This window comes from Salmo salar, chromosome 09 (genome assembly GCF_965601325.2).
Source record: "Salmo salar chromosome 09, fSalSal1, whole genome shotgun sequence".
NCBI classification, from domain to species: domain Eukaryota; kingdom Metazoa; phylum Chordata; class Actinopteri; order Salmoniformes; family Salmonidae; genus Salmo; species Salmo salar.
The window spans coordinates 159,070,726-159,085,768 of NC_138299.1; the positions used below are offsets into that span (position 1 = coordinate 159,070,726).

Genomic DNA, 15,043 nt, shown 5'->3' on the forward strand with positions numbered 1-15,043 from the left:
AAAACAAAAAAAACAAGGGGCTTATGTATAGATCTCATAGATCTCAACTATGGGTGGCTCATAGAAATACAATGTAGCTTATGTGTCACTTAATTTTCAAATTTCCTTTGTACAGCTTTCTTGTGTTGTTGTCGGCTGCCCTTGAAATACCCATCGATCTTTATGATTAGCATAATTTAGTTACTATAAATTAGCAATTTATCATCACCATTCTCAATTTGTGATAAACTCTTGAATATTGTCCTGATTCACATCTGTGGGGTGTCATTGCAGCGATCCTGTCCTGGCCTCTTCTGGTCTCTCGCGAGAATTTGGTTCTGCGTTCCAATATGTTTTTCCCTCGTAAACGTTTTGGCCACAGATAGAACAATGCACCAGATATTTCATCGGATGTATAAATGTGAAGCATCCGGTAAGCCTTTTCCACTCACTACCAAATATGGTGATGAGAGGAAGCCCAGTGGGAGATAAAGCGAAATTAATTTTGACCGACAATCTGCTAATTTTCTCATCGATGAAACATTTGATCTCCATACAGTTTTCACGCGCACTTCATAGAGTAGGCGTTTCCCTAACGGAAATATGCAAATACATGTTAGAACGCGCCAATAGGATCTCACTAGCTTGTCCTTGGCTCTGCCGACTATGATTAATTTGCTCCCGTTGGAAACGACTGGCTCTCTATCTTGGATTAGTTCTCAAAATCTTTGTTTTGGCCATACCTGTTATCGACAAGTGGATCCACGGGCTAGCAACAAGAGCTGATGTTTGCTACGAATATATAAACACAGCTAGCTAGCTAAATTACCACATATTACTCATTTATAAGGATAGTTGATCGGCACATCAACAAATAACTATGGATTCTGTCAACGCTTTCAACTTGGAGGTAAAATATGAAGTTGTTTTTGTAGCTGTCTTTCGGTTAGCGAACTACATTGCTAGCTAAGCTAGCTAACCTAGAGGCAGATATCTCTGCTGGCTAACCAAATGTCGATGTAGTTAGCTAGTTATATGATCAAAGATGTCCCAATTTAGCCCAATGTTTTCCATGTTACTAAAATGATCTAGTCCACCAGAAGGACAATATATTAAATTTAATAGCAAATCAAAGGTAGGTTAGCTGCTACCCGCTTGTGACCTTTCCAATCAACAACTCAAACATGGCTACGCAGCTAACGTTAGCTAGCTAGCTAAAAGCTATGATGCCAGATGGAGAACTTTGTTTTTGTTAACCTAAGATGGATCATCAGTCTTTGAGTGTTATTGCTGGTCACTCATAATTAATGCACAGACCATGACAGAAACAGTTAATAATGTGAACTTTATTGCACGGCCAGATTTCTGTTTTGTTGGGTTGATAGTGTCGGCCTGTATTAGCACAAAAGCCAATGGTTCCTCATTGAGCTAAGTAGCTAGCTAACTGCTAGGTGGTGGTGGTTTCGTTAAAAGGAAATGCAACACAGGTTATTAAGTAACTACACGTTTGGTAACGTTAGTTTCTATGTACAAAGTTATTTTATCTGAAATAACAACTATTCGTTAATATAACCAAAGTGTTGTGGGGTAGCTAGCGTTATTGTAGGAAGCTAGCTGTTTTCCTCTTGTAGATGACTACACTAGCCATTTATATCCCCGTAAACGGTTACTTTTTATAGCCTAATTCAAAACATGGCCCGCATCATATATGTTTGAAATTTGCACCATGTGTTAATTGTAGATGCATCGAGTTTTTCTTCTTCTTTCTACATTTACATTTTAGTCATTTAGCAGACGCTCTTATCCAGAGCGATTTACAGTAGTGAATGCATACATTTCATTTTTTTTTTTTTTGTACTGGCCCCCCGTGGGAATCGAACACACAACCCTGGCGTTGCACACAAACACCATGCTCTACCAACTGAGCCACAGGGAAGGCTGTGATTATCTGTCTACCCTTACTCTCTAAACTTTGGTGTAACTGTGGTTATAATATGTAACACAAAGGTGAGTTTTGGGTGATTTTTTTTTTTGTGGTCTGGATTAGATGAACTCGTTCATGTGAGTTTTGGATGATTTTTATGTGGTCTGGATTAGATGAAGTCGTTCATGTGAGTTTTGGATGATTTTTATGTCGTCTGGATTAGATGAACTCGTTCATGTGAGTTTTGGATGATTTTTATGTCGTCTGGATTAGATGAACTCGTTCATGTGAGTTTTGGATGATTTTTATGTGGTCTGGATTAGATGAACTCGTTCAGGTGAGTTTTGGATGATTTTTATGTGGTCTGGATTAGATGAACTCGTTCAGGTGAGTTTTGGATGATTTTTATGTGGTCTGGATTAGATGACCTCGTTCATGTGAGTTTTGGATGATTTTTATGTGGTCTGGATTAGATGAAGTCGTTCATGTGAGTTTTGGATGATTTTTATGTCGTCTGGATTAGATGAACTCGTTCATGTGAGTTTTGGATGATTTTTATGTCGTCTGGATTAGATGAACTCGTTCATGTGAGTTTTGGATGATTTTTATGTGGTCTGGATTAGATGAACTCGTTCATGTGAGTTTTGGATGATTTTTATGTGGTCTGGATTAGATGAACTCGTTCAGGTGAGTTTTGGATGATTTTTATGTGGTCTGGATTAGATGACCTCGTTCAGGTGAGTTTTGGATGATTTTTATGTGGTCTGGATTAGATGAACTCGTTCAGGTGAGTTTTGGATGATTTTTATGTGGTCTGGATTAGATGAACTCGTTCAGGTGAGTTTTGGATGATTTTATGTGGTCTGGATTAGATGAACTCGTTCATGTGAGTTTTGGATTATTTTTATGTGGTCTGGATTAGATGAACTCGTTCAGGTGAGTTTTGGATGATTTTTATGTGGTCTGGATTAGATGACCTCGTTCAGGTGAGTTTTGGATGATTTTTATGTGGTCTGGATTAGATGAACTCGTTCAGTTGCTAACTAAAGGTATTATTCGTTTTCCTCTAACTATAGTTATTCGCCATGATTGACATGAAGCCTCCAATATCACGAGCAAAGATGATGTCAGTTACTAAATCAGCAATCAAGGCTATCAAGGTAAGTTAGGTCAACATTAAGAGCAGCGGGGTGTGTGTGTGTGTGTGTGTGTGTGTGTGTGTGTGTGTGTGTGTGTGTGTGTGTGTGTGTGTGTGTGTGTGTGTGTGTGTGTGTGTGTGTGTGTGTAGACTGTGTATACTGTATAAGGACCACTGTCCTGTTCATTTATCAGATTAGTGTCTCATTGGAAAAATGAAATACTGGTGAATTTTTTTATTTTATTTTTATTATTATGCTAAAATGTGACCATGTCTAAATTCACACCAGGACACATTTTCATCTTGTTTCATGTCCCCCTCCTCAGCTATACAAGCATGTCGTCCAGATTGTGGAGAAGTTTATCAAGAAGGTAAGTCAGGGAAAAACAACCATGGAACTATCAAGAGTGGGGTCGCTTTGCTTTCAGACGATGCCAGTAGCCTAAAGTCATCCGCTTTGCTTTCAGACGATGCCAGTAGCCTAAAGTCGTCCGCTTTGCTTTCAGACGATGCCAGTAGCCTAAAGTCGTCCGCTTTGCTTTCAGACGATGCCAGTAGCCTAAAGTCGTCCGCTTTGCTTTCAGACGATGCCAGAAGCCTAAAGTCGTCCGCTTTGCTTTCAGACGATGCCAGAAGCCTAAAGTCGTCCGCTTTGCTTTCAGACGATGCCAGAAGGCTAAAGTCGTCCGCATGTTGCCCATCCGGAAGAGTTTGTGCATATTTTGTGACGTTTTTATTTGTTTTAGTCTTTGGCGAAGTTATTATTTCGGGCTGTTCGTGCTCACATTCTTCGCTCTCTCGGCGGAAGTTAGGGAAGTCTAAGTCCCTTCATCATTGATTTGTCAACAGTATGGATTCTAAAATTGTTTCTCATTCGATGAGAGACAAATGTCTCATTCAAATTTGTGCAAGTATTTCAATCTCTGCAAAACAAAATGTAAATCAATTACATATTTTTTTTGTTGAGGTGTCTTAGATTAATTCTGACTATTTTGAGGAAGTGTATACTGGCTATGGCATCTCAAGATGGACAAATGGTACTATTGCTGCTTTTTTCCCCTTGTTTTTTCAAGCGAGTATGCGAGCACGCTCGTTCGGTTTGCTTATAGGCGCCAGCCGAACTGAAGCATGCGGAAGGCTTCAGCCCTGGAAACCATAAAACACAAACTAAACTTTTTACTCTTTTATAAAATGGTTATAAAACATGTAAGGTTTTGACCCTTATTGTAATTTGTAGACCAGTGATAAGGTAGAAATACCAATGATGATGATGATGATAATAAAATCTGAGCCTTGTTCCTCAAGTGTAAGCCAGAGCTGAAGGTTCCTGGCCTATACGTGGTGGATTCTATAGTCCGACAGTCCCGACACCAGTTTGGAGTGGACAAGGACGTCTACGGACCCAGGTTCCAAAAGAACTTCACCCCGACCTTCCAGAACCTCTATCTTTGTCCACACGATGACAAGGTAGGTTACTACTGTAGCTGTTTTTGTTTTTTGGGGGGGGGGGGGGAGCCGTGGAGGGTCGTGTTCAGTTAGCCGTGGAGGGTCGTGTTCAGTTAGCTGTGGAGGGTTGTATTCAGTTAGCCGTGGAGGGTCGTGTTCAGTTAGCCGTGGAGGGTCGTGTTCAGTTAGCCGTGGAGGGTTCAGTTAGCCGTGGAGGGTCGTGTTCAGTTAGCCAGTAGTTGTTGAATCATGGATGATTGAAGCTTTTGGACATCAGCACAATGTTGAGGGAATCCTATCTGAGTCAAGAAAAAGATACTCGTAAGATATACAAAACCTTGCAAAAAGCCTATCCATCGGACAATCTCTTAGAAAAAATATATAAACTATTGGAACCAAGACTTAAATAGAATTGATATTGGCATAAGATGTTGGAACATACTGAATTAAATTACAGTTAATGAAAACGTATGTTTTTAATCCAGTATAAATTAATGTATAGGATGTATTATACAAGAAACAAATTCTACAGCACAACGGCAGAGTCTTGGCTGAAGTTTAAAACTAACGGCGACTCAGTAATTCAGGCCTTCTGGGAATGTTATGACGTCAAAGTTATGGACAGAGTTAGAAAGACTGCTGTCAGAAGCATTACCATGCATGTTTACTTTTTAATCCGTCTATCGGCATATTTCAAGACTGCGGTGAGGCTGCGGTGAGATACCCGATTGGTTGGACAATATTATTTTCGTCACCTTATTTTGAAGAAGCTATTTACTTAAATATTGCAAGTCAAATGATAGTCCAACATTAAAGGGAAATGTAAAACAATTCAACCCCATATTCATCATCTTCAACACCAACCCAACATCAACAGGAAGATAAGTGTTTCCAATGATGAAATGTTTCATGGTGTGAATTTATACAAGGTCACATTTTAGCATCAGAAAAATAACTTCACCGGTATTTTATTTTCCAATGAGACACTCAACTTATCAGATAACAGGACAGTGCTCCTTATACAGTATACACAGTCTACACACACACACACGTTGCTCTAATGTTGGCGTAAGTTATCTTGATAGCTTTTATTGCTGATTTAGTGACTGACATGATCTTTGCTCGTGGTATTGGAGGCTTCGTGTAGTAGGCCATGCCTACTACAGAAAACACAGCCAGGCATCTCCGGGCCGGCGGGGCTTTTGCTGAAGGAGCTCTGCTTCGGCCTCTGGTATAATTATTGAATACTTTATTGAGTTTACCGGTTGGAGAAATGTGTTTTCGTATTGTGTAGAAAGACACAACGTTACCATTTTTAAATGTCTGAATGTGTGAATTCAGTATTTTTGCTACTTTTGGATATCACCTAGGCCTATATGATCAGGAACAGTAATACATCTCTTGAGATTAGTCTTATTGTTTTTCTGCAAGATATCAATTGCCACAATGTTTGTTCTTCAAATTCTGTATTTTATTGAAGCTAAAAATGAATCAAATAGCCTACATTATCTTGAAAAATAAAAGGTTTAGTTTCCCCAAGTTTCAGTTTGTTTTTTCAGGTGTTTACACGCAAAGTTACCAATTTTCATAGAAAAACAACAAATGTACATGTTTTAAGTCCACAACAATGCTTAAACCACATTAGAAGACCACTTTTGAGGTCTGGTAAAATCAGATAATGTTTGGATGTAGTTACCCTTAAATACACAGCTAGCAAGAGGCTGTTTAGTGGTGTTTTTGTAGTGAACATGATATGGTAGAGTTCGCAAAACAAATACCCACTTGATTGATTCAAATAATCATATCTTTCTGCCAGGTAAGCCTCGTCTACTTTGTAGTTAACATTCAATTGAGAAGGTTTTTAACCTCTCTTGGGTAGGGGGCAGTATTTTGACGTCCGGATGAAGAAGGTGCCCAGAGTAAACTGCCTGCTACTCAGTCCCAGAAGCTAAGATATGCATATTATTAGTAGATTTGGATAGAAAACACTCTGAAGTTTCTAAAACTGTTTGATTGATGTCTGTGAGTATAACAGAACTCATATGGCGGGCAAAAACCAGAGGAAAAAAATCCAACCAGGAAGTGTGGAAATCTGAGGTTTGAAGTTTTTAAAGTGATTCCCTATCCAATATACAGTGTCTGTGGGGTCATTTTGCACTTCCTAAGGCTTCCACTAGATGTCAACAGTCTTTAGAATGTTGTTTCATGCTTCTACTGTGAATGGGGAGAGAATAAGAGCCATTGGAATCAGATGAGTGAGAAAATGACGAGCTCAGTGGCGCACTCTCCCGTGAGAGTTAGCTGTGTTCCTTTTCTTTTTTCAAGAAAAGGAATCGTCCGGTTGGAATATTATGGAAGATTTACGATTAAAAACGTCCTTAAGATTGATTCTATCCATTGTTTGACATGTTTCTGCTAACTGTAATATAACTTTTTTGACTTTTGGTCTGAATTTACTGCGCGAGCACAGTGGATTTGGATTACTCGACTGAACGCGCAAACAAAAAGGAGGTATTTGGACATAAAGCATGGACTTTATCGAAACAAATGAACATTTATTGTGGAACTGGGATTCCTGGGAGTGCATTCCAATGAAGATCATCAAAGGTAAGTGAATATTTATAATGCTATTTCTGAGTTTTGTTGACTCCACAAGATGGCGGGTTTGGTTTTGTGACTGAGCGCCGTACTCAGATTATTGCCAGGTGTGCTTTCGTTGTAAAGCTTTTTTGAAATCTGACACAGCGGTTGCATTAAGGAGAAGTGTATCTATAATTCTTTGAATAACAGTTTAATATTTTATCAACGTTTATGATGAGTATTTCTGTAAATTGATGTGCTCATTCACCGGAAGTTTTGGGAGGCAAAACATTTCTGAACATTACACGCCAATGTAAAATGGGGTTTTTGGATATAAATATGAACTTTATTGAGCAAAACATACATGTATTATATAACATTAAGTCCTATGAGTGCCATCTGATGAAGATCATCAAAGGTTAGTGATTCATTTTAGCTGTATTTCTGGTTTTTGTGACGCCGCTCCTTGTTTGGAAAATGGCTGTGTGGTTTTTCTTGTCTAGGTGCTGTCCTAACATAATCTAATGCTATGCTTTCGCCGTAAAGCCTTTTTGAAATCGGACAGTGTGGTTGGATTAATGAGAAGATTATCTTTAAAATGGTGTATAATACTTGTATGTGTGAGAAATTAGAAATATGAGATTTTTGTTGATTTGAATTTGGCGCGCTGCTATTTCACTGGCTGTTGGCGAGGTGGGACGCTACCGTCCCACATACCCTAGAGAAGATTTAAGAAAGCCTTTCTTCCTACCAGAAGACTGTTTCATTAGCATCACCGCTAACAGCTACGCAAAGTGGTAGTCACGCACTGCGCACACACACGGACGCACGTTCTCGTTGCAGGAAATACGAATCACTGATGCATTCTGTTCACTTGGTGAAATTAATTCATTTTCAATACATTTAATTGATTCACTGCTGAGGTCAATACATTCTATTGTAATGCCTGGATTCCTTCAGGGCCCTAATGATCATATTTGGACCAGAATGAGGCTCTCGTCTACCTATTGTTCCTGCTGTGATGATTCTTCATGAAATGTTTTCAGAATAATCACCAAAAAGCCTCGGGGCCAATATCAGTAGCCTACGCAAATTAGGGAGTCAAATGAACAACTCACACAGATGAGATTCGGTAAGTTACACTGACTAACGAGAGTCACTGAATTTAGCGTCACTGTCTAGCGAGGCCCTGACGTCCTAGGAAAGGAAACCTGGGAAATCCTTTGGTTTACTGCCCTGATGTGATACCATGGACATATAATCACATGGTAATGATTCATGAATAGCAAAGGGATATAAGACTTTTTATTCAGTCAGTTTGACACCTTTTATAAACTAGTCAACACTTCCTGTTCGGTGGCCAATCAACACACAGTAAATGGTCTACTATACGCCACGTCTCCGCGTGGCTGGTAATATGAAACGGGTGAAAGAAAATAAATGAATGTGTCAAATAATTAGTATAAGATGTTTGACTCATCGTTACCACTTACACGGGACATGCAAATTCACCAGCATCATGCTCGCTCCATACCTGGTGTGGGTGGTAGTCAGCTAATTACTATTGGGCCAGGTATGGGTGGTAGCCAGCTAATTACTATTGGGCCAGGTGTAGGTGGTAGCCAGCTAATTACTATTGGGCCAGGTGTGGGTGGTAGCCAGCTAATTACTATTGGGCCAGGTGTGGGTGGTAGCCAGCTAATTACTATTGGGCCAGGTGTGGGTGGTAGCCAGCTAATTACTATTGGGCCAGGTGTGGGTGGTAGCCAGCTAATTACTATTGGGCCAGGTGTTGGTGGTAGTCAGCGGACAACCTAAAGCGTAACTGTAAACTTCTCTCATTATGGGTTCCTATCTATCTATCTATCTATCTATCTAGAGTAAGATCATCCGTGTTCTCAACCTGTGGCAGAAGAACGCTGTGTTTGAGATGGATGTCGTCCAGCCCCTGTTGGACATGGCTACTGGCTCTTTCGACCTTGCTCCCTCCCCCCAGGAGGACCTCCAGGCCCAGCCCCCGGTCTCCAGTACCTCCATAGCAGCAGCCCAGCCCCCAGTCTCCATAGCAGCAGCCCAGCCCCAGCCCACAGTCTCCATAGCAGCAGCCCAGCCCCCAGTCTCCATCGCAGCAGCCCAGCCCACATTCCCCAGTGCCTCTATAGCAGCAGCCCAGCCCCCTGTCTCCATAGCAGCAGCAGCCCAGCACCAGGCCCAGCCCCCTGTCTCCATAGCAGCAGCAGCCCAGCACCAGGCCCAGCCCCCTGTCTCCATAGCAGCAGCCCAGCCCACATTCCCCAGTGCCTCTATAGCAGCAGCCCAGCCCCCTGTCTCCATAGCAGCAGCCCAGCCCCCTGTCTCCATAGCAGCAGCAGCCCAGCACCAGGCCCAGCCCCCTGTCTCCATAGCAGCAGCCCTGCCCCCTGTCTCCATAGCAGCAGCCCTGCCCCAGCTCCCACAACAGCTTCGTAACCCTGAGGCCCTGGCTGCCGTGGCCCAGCTCTTCCAGTCCGGACAGGGACACGAGGTGAGTGAGAGCTATAGAATGAAAGTATACATCACAAAACCAGGTCAGAGATTCTAATTCCTAAGCGAAGAGGTTACCTGTCAATTTGCCATGGTCAGACGTTATACTCCAGTTATACTAAGTCTATTGTTATAGCTATGACACAGTACTAGCTCATACACCCCCAGAACAACATGACTGGGACAGGAAATAAAAATGAATACGTCTGTTGTTTTCTCTTTTTAGTGTTTGTTCTTCACTACAATCATCCATGACTCATTTGTCTGTTTACTGTAAACAATGTAGTTCTTCTTCTGAAAATAAGTTTCTATACCAGGCTAATAAAGGATAAATACATGATATTCTCTTGCTGGTAGCAACTGATTTGTTGGATTGTGTGTAATTGGATTGTTATTCCTTCCTGTCTGTGTCCAGCTTCAGAAGATGCTTCTGAGGTTCCAGCCAGGGCAACAGAATCCACCTATGGTTCCCAACACCGTGTCTGACCAGACCCACTCACAGATGGTCCAAGGCCAGCATAACACACACCACACACATCCTACAGAGCAGAATAACTCACTAGCTAAGGTAATTCATTATTGTACGCAAAGCAAATTTCTGACCAACAGACAAATTTTAAAAGAGGCCTAAATCTAACAGGACAGCATTTCCGTGGTTTTCATAAAGCCTCCTTGAAATGGGTGTTCAGTCACGGACATTAAGGCAACTCTAGTGTGATTTGTTATGGATGTGTCGCTAAATCAGGGTGTTATGGCGGTCTGTCTTCAGAAACTCCTGGACCGTTTTGATTACGACGATGAACCAGAAGAAGTGAAGAAAGAGGAGTTGGATTCCCTTGTTCCAGGAAACGTTTACGGTGGCCAGTTTGCTGGTCAAACGCCGCCCAACATGGAGCAGCAATTTCAGGGCCATATGATGGGCCAGCCTGGGAGGCAGCAAACACCTGGTGGAGGATACCCTGGTCTGAACAAGGGCTACAACCAAAGCCAGCACACTGCCCAGCAGAACCAGGACCAGGGAAACCACAGAGAAAGGGAAGATCCGTCTGGGAGGAGGGATAGTAGGGAGGGGAGGCAGCGCGGCCACAGCAGGAGGTCACGCTCCCGGTCTGGCTCTCGGTAAGAAGCTGGATCCATGGTTGATAGCAGTTGGTTTTGTTGAGGACACTTTAAAAAAAAAAAGTAAAGTTTTGTTTAGGATGAACAGATCCTCTGTAACACAACCCTGCCCGTTTCCCACCTTTTTAGCTTGGCTTTTAGTCCATGATTGTACTGTTATTTGAATAATCCTTTATTTCTTTTATCAGTTTGCTTTTACCTATTTCATTTTACTGTGAAGTATGTTTGCGATTTTTAAAATGCACTTGATCTCTCCAGATCTCCCAGGAGAAAGAGGTCCAGCTCTCGCTCGCGGAAGCCCCGACACTCCTCCCAACGGTCCGGGTCTCGTTCCAGGGAAAGTCGCTGGAACTCCCCTCGCTCCCGCTCGCAGGAGAGGAAGGAGAGAGAGAAGGACAAAGACCGTAGACAGAAAGGTCTGCCCAGCATCAAGAGCCAGACACTCAGTGGTACGTACTGTCAGATACACAAGGAACTGCGTCCCAATTGGCACCCTATTCCCTACTACTTTTGACCAGGCCCCATATTGAATGTTTCCCTCGTTGTGTAGTTTGCACCACGACTCTGTGGGTGGGCCAGCTAGACAAGAAGACTTCTCAGCAGGACGTCATGTGTTTACTAGAGGAGTTTGGGCAGATAGACTCCATTAATGTAAGTATGAAGCTGACACTTATCTACTTACTTACTGGCACCCTAATCCCTTTTTATAGTGCACTACTTTTGACCAGGGCCCATCAGGAATAACCAAGGGAGTGCTCTGTATAATAGGGGTGGGGGGGGTTGACCTTGAAAAATGCTCTAGGAGCAACTTAGGTAGTACCAACCTGTTCCCTCTCCCCTCCAGATGATCCCTCCTCGTGGATGTGCCTACATAGTGATGGTTCACAGGCAGGATGCCTACAGAGCTCTACACAAACTCGGCAGAGGATCCTTCAAGGTTAACCAGAAGGCCATCAAGGTACTTTTTGATTTATTTATGTACGTTAACCAATTTTTCAACAATATTTTTTATTTTTTTTTTTTTTTTTTTTTGTGGCCAGGCCAGTTTGTCAAATAACATTCTGATTTACAATGTAGACCTGGTAAATATGGGGCCTCTGGCTCTTTTGAACCTGTTTAGGATAGGGGGCAGTATTTTCACGGCCGGATAAAAAACGTACCCGATTTAATCTGGTTATTACTCCTGCCCAGAAACTAGAATATGCATATAATTATTGGCTTTGGATAGAAAACACCCTAAAGTTTCTAAAACTGTTTGAATGGTGTCTGTGAGTATAACAGAACTCATATGGCAGGCCAAAACCTGAGAAGATTCTAAACAGGAAGTGCCCTCTCTGACCATTTCTTGGCCTTCTATAGCCTCTTTATCGAAAACAGAGGATCTCTGCTGTAACGTGACATTTTCTAAGACTCCCATAGGCTCTCAGAAGGCGCCAGAACGTTGAATGATGACTCTGCGGTCCCTGGCTGAAAAACAGTAGCGCATTTGGATAGTGGTCGATCTGAGAACAATGAAACGGGTGTGCGCGTGCACGTGAAGAGTCCATTTTACATTTTCAGTCTTTGAACGAAAACAACGTCGCCCGGTCGGAATATTATCGCTATTTTACGAGAAAAATCGCATAAAAATGGATTTTAAACAGCGTTTGACATGCTTCGAAGTACGATAATGGAATATTTTGATTTTTTTTTTGTCACGATATGCGCCGGCGCGTCACCCTTCGGATAGTGTCTTGAACGCAAGAACAAACGCAGCTATTTGGATATAACTATGGATTATTTGGAACCAAACCAACATTTGTTGTAGAAGTCCTGGGAGTGCATTCTGACGAAGAACAGCAAAGGTAATCCAATTTTTCTTATAGTAAATCTGATTTTGGTGAGTGACAAACTTGGTGGGTGTCAAAATAGCTAGCCATGATGGCTGGGCTATCTACTGAGAATATTGCAAAATGTGCTTTCACCGAAAAGCTATTTTAAAATCGGACATAGCGATTGCATAAAGGAGTTCTGTATCTATAATTCTTAAAATAATTATGTTTTTTGTGAACGTTTATCGTGAGTAAATTCACCGGAAGTTTGCGGTGGGTATGCTAGTTCTGAACGTCACATGCTAATGTAAAAAGCTGGTTTTTGATATAAATATGAACTTGATTGAACAAAACATGCATGTATTGTATAACATAATGTCCTAGGTGTGTCATCTGATGAAGATCATCAAAGGTTAGTGCTGCATTTAGCTGTGGTTTGGGTTTTTGTGACATTATATGCTAGCTTGAAAAATGGGTGTCTGATTATTTCTGGCTGGGTACTCTGCTGACATAATCTAATGTTTTGCTTTCGTTGTAAAGCCTTTTTGAAATCGGACAATGTGGTTAGATAAAGGAGAGTCTTGTCTTTAAAATGGTGTAAAATAGTCATATGTTTGAAAAAAATGAAGTTTTGGGATTTTTGTGGAGTTTGTAATTCGCACCACGCCCTATCATTGGATATTGGAGCGGTGTTCCGCTAGCGGAACATCTAGATGTAAGAGGTTAAACGCAATATTTAAAATAAAAACACTAAGGAGATTGTTCAGAACTGCAACCAAAACGCTTCCATTTGACTTTGCAGTGCTACACATTATTTTTTTTATTTTTTTATCGGTCGCTAGGCTGCCAGTGGGGGGAAAAAAATGTAGCTGGTCACGTTTTTGGCTCACAATTTGTTTTTAAATTGTATTATCAAGATTTATTCAAACAGCAATGGGTTATGCAAACCAGGTATTCAAAAAGTTTGGTCTGAAGTCTTTGTTGAATCTTTGTGATGCGTATTTCAGTCATCATGCTGTGTTTGAATGAACATTTCTCGAGGCTTTCCCCACAAAACCTTCCCGATGTTGACTGTAAAGTAGGCAGAATGATACCTGGCAGAATGATACCATGATGATTTTTATCAATTGCGTGTTATTTTTTGTTGTTGCAAACTCTGCCATCACATGTAGCCAACATTGTACAGTACAAAAACACCAATAGCTGCTAGTCTCTTGCTAGGCGAATTAAAGGACAACTACTCACCCCCCCCCAAAAAATGTCCACGATTGTTACCAGACCTCAAAAGTGGTCTCTTCTGTCTGTGTGGCCATCGCTAGGGCAATGGCTGGTCTGCTCTGCTTGGAGTCAGAGTGGATGTGCAGAGGCCTAATACAAACTTTTTTTAAGTAAAAATAAATGTCTGCCATCTGCTGTGGCAGATAAATTATACCGGTCATTCATGTTTTTTACCAGGCAAAATATTTTTCCCGCATTGATTACACCAAAAATCATGAGCATGCTTAGTAATGTTTTTAAAACAAGGAATGTATTACTATTAAGAAGTAATGTTGCATATTGCGCAATTTTTTTGGGGGGTCCTGAGTCTTTAAAACCCTCCGAAAGGATCAGACCACTTTTTTTCCCCCAATTTTCGCCTATAATGACATACCCAAATCTAACTGCCTGTAGCTCAGGACCTGAAGCAAGGATATGTATATTCTTGATACCATTTGAAAGGAAACACTTTGAAGTTTGTGGATATGTGAAATTAATGTAGGAGAATATAACACATTAAATCTGGTAAAAGATAATACAAAAACATATTTTTTTGGTACTGTCTTTGAAATGCAAGAGAAAGGCCATAATGTATTATTCTAGCCCAGGTGCAATTTAGATTGTGGCCACTAGATGGCAGCTGTGTATGTGCAAAGTTTTAGACTGATCCAATGAACCATTGTATATCTGTCCAAAATGTTGTATAAAGACTGCCCAAATGTGCTTAATTGGTTTATTAATACATTTTCAAGTTCATGATTGTGCACTCTTGTCAAACAATAGCATGGTATTCTTTCACTGTAATAGCTACTGTAAATTGGACAGTGCAGTTAGATTAACAAGAATTTAAGCTTTCTGTCCATATCAGATATGTCTATGTCCTGGGATTTATTTTTTGTTACTTACAACCTCATGCTAATCATATTAGCCTACATTAGCTCAACTGTCCCCCGGGGATGGACACACACCGATCCCTTAGAGGTTAAACCAAAATATCACAGATGAGACATGTTCATTCTTTAAGTGTGCCCATGAGCCTCTCACTAGTCCAGGACGACAACTTCTCTTCTCTTTAGCTAGTAGTGGAAGCCAACTCAAACATTTGAAAAACTACTTACCTTGTGAACATAACAATGTAAATATCCAAGAAACACAAGGATAAAGTCTCACTTTAATAGTTATACCAACTTTTATTCCTGTGCGCGTTGCTTCAAAAAACAAATCTCTCAGCACTTCACTCACAGGCAGTGTTGCTGTGCGAGGTTG

The 15,043-nt window shown here is 41.2% G+C and overlaps 1 protein-coding gene across 2 annotated transcripts in view; it reads left to right on the plus strand.

The window, feature by feature from the left end:
* The first annotated feature begins 582 nt into the window (after positions 1-582).
* LOC106613351 (SR-related and CTD-associated factor 4) overlaps positions 583-15,043 on the plus strand; it is a 47,816-nt gene continuing 33,355 nt past the window's right edge. The window contains exons 1-10 of one of the 2 annotated variants that reach the window (XM_082956505.1): positions 596-889; positions 2,980-3,063; positions 3,368-3,412; positions 4,347-4,508; positions 8,947-9,591; positions 10,006-10,158; positions 10,360-10,709; positions 10,968-11,158; positions 11,260-11,360; positions 11,554-11,667. In XM_082956505.1, coding sequence (XP_082812631.1) covers positions 860-889; positions 2,980-3,063; positions 3,368-3,412; positions 4,347-4,508; positions 8,947-9,591; positions 10,006-10,158; positions 10,360-10,709; positions 10,968-11,158; positions 11,260-11,360; positions 11,554-11,667 — 1,875 coding nt within the window. In that variant the 5' untranslated portion in view covers positions 596-859. Of the gene's footprint in view, positions 890-2,979; positions 3,064-3,367; positions 3,413-4,346; positions 4,509-8,946; positions 9,592-10,005; positions 10,159-10,359; positions 10,710-10,967; positions 11,159-11,259; positions 11,361-11,553; positions 11,668-15,043 lie in introns of both variants that reach the window. The other variant, XM_082956506.1, reaches the window with a different exon arrangement.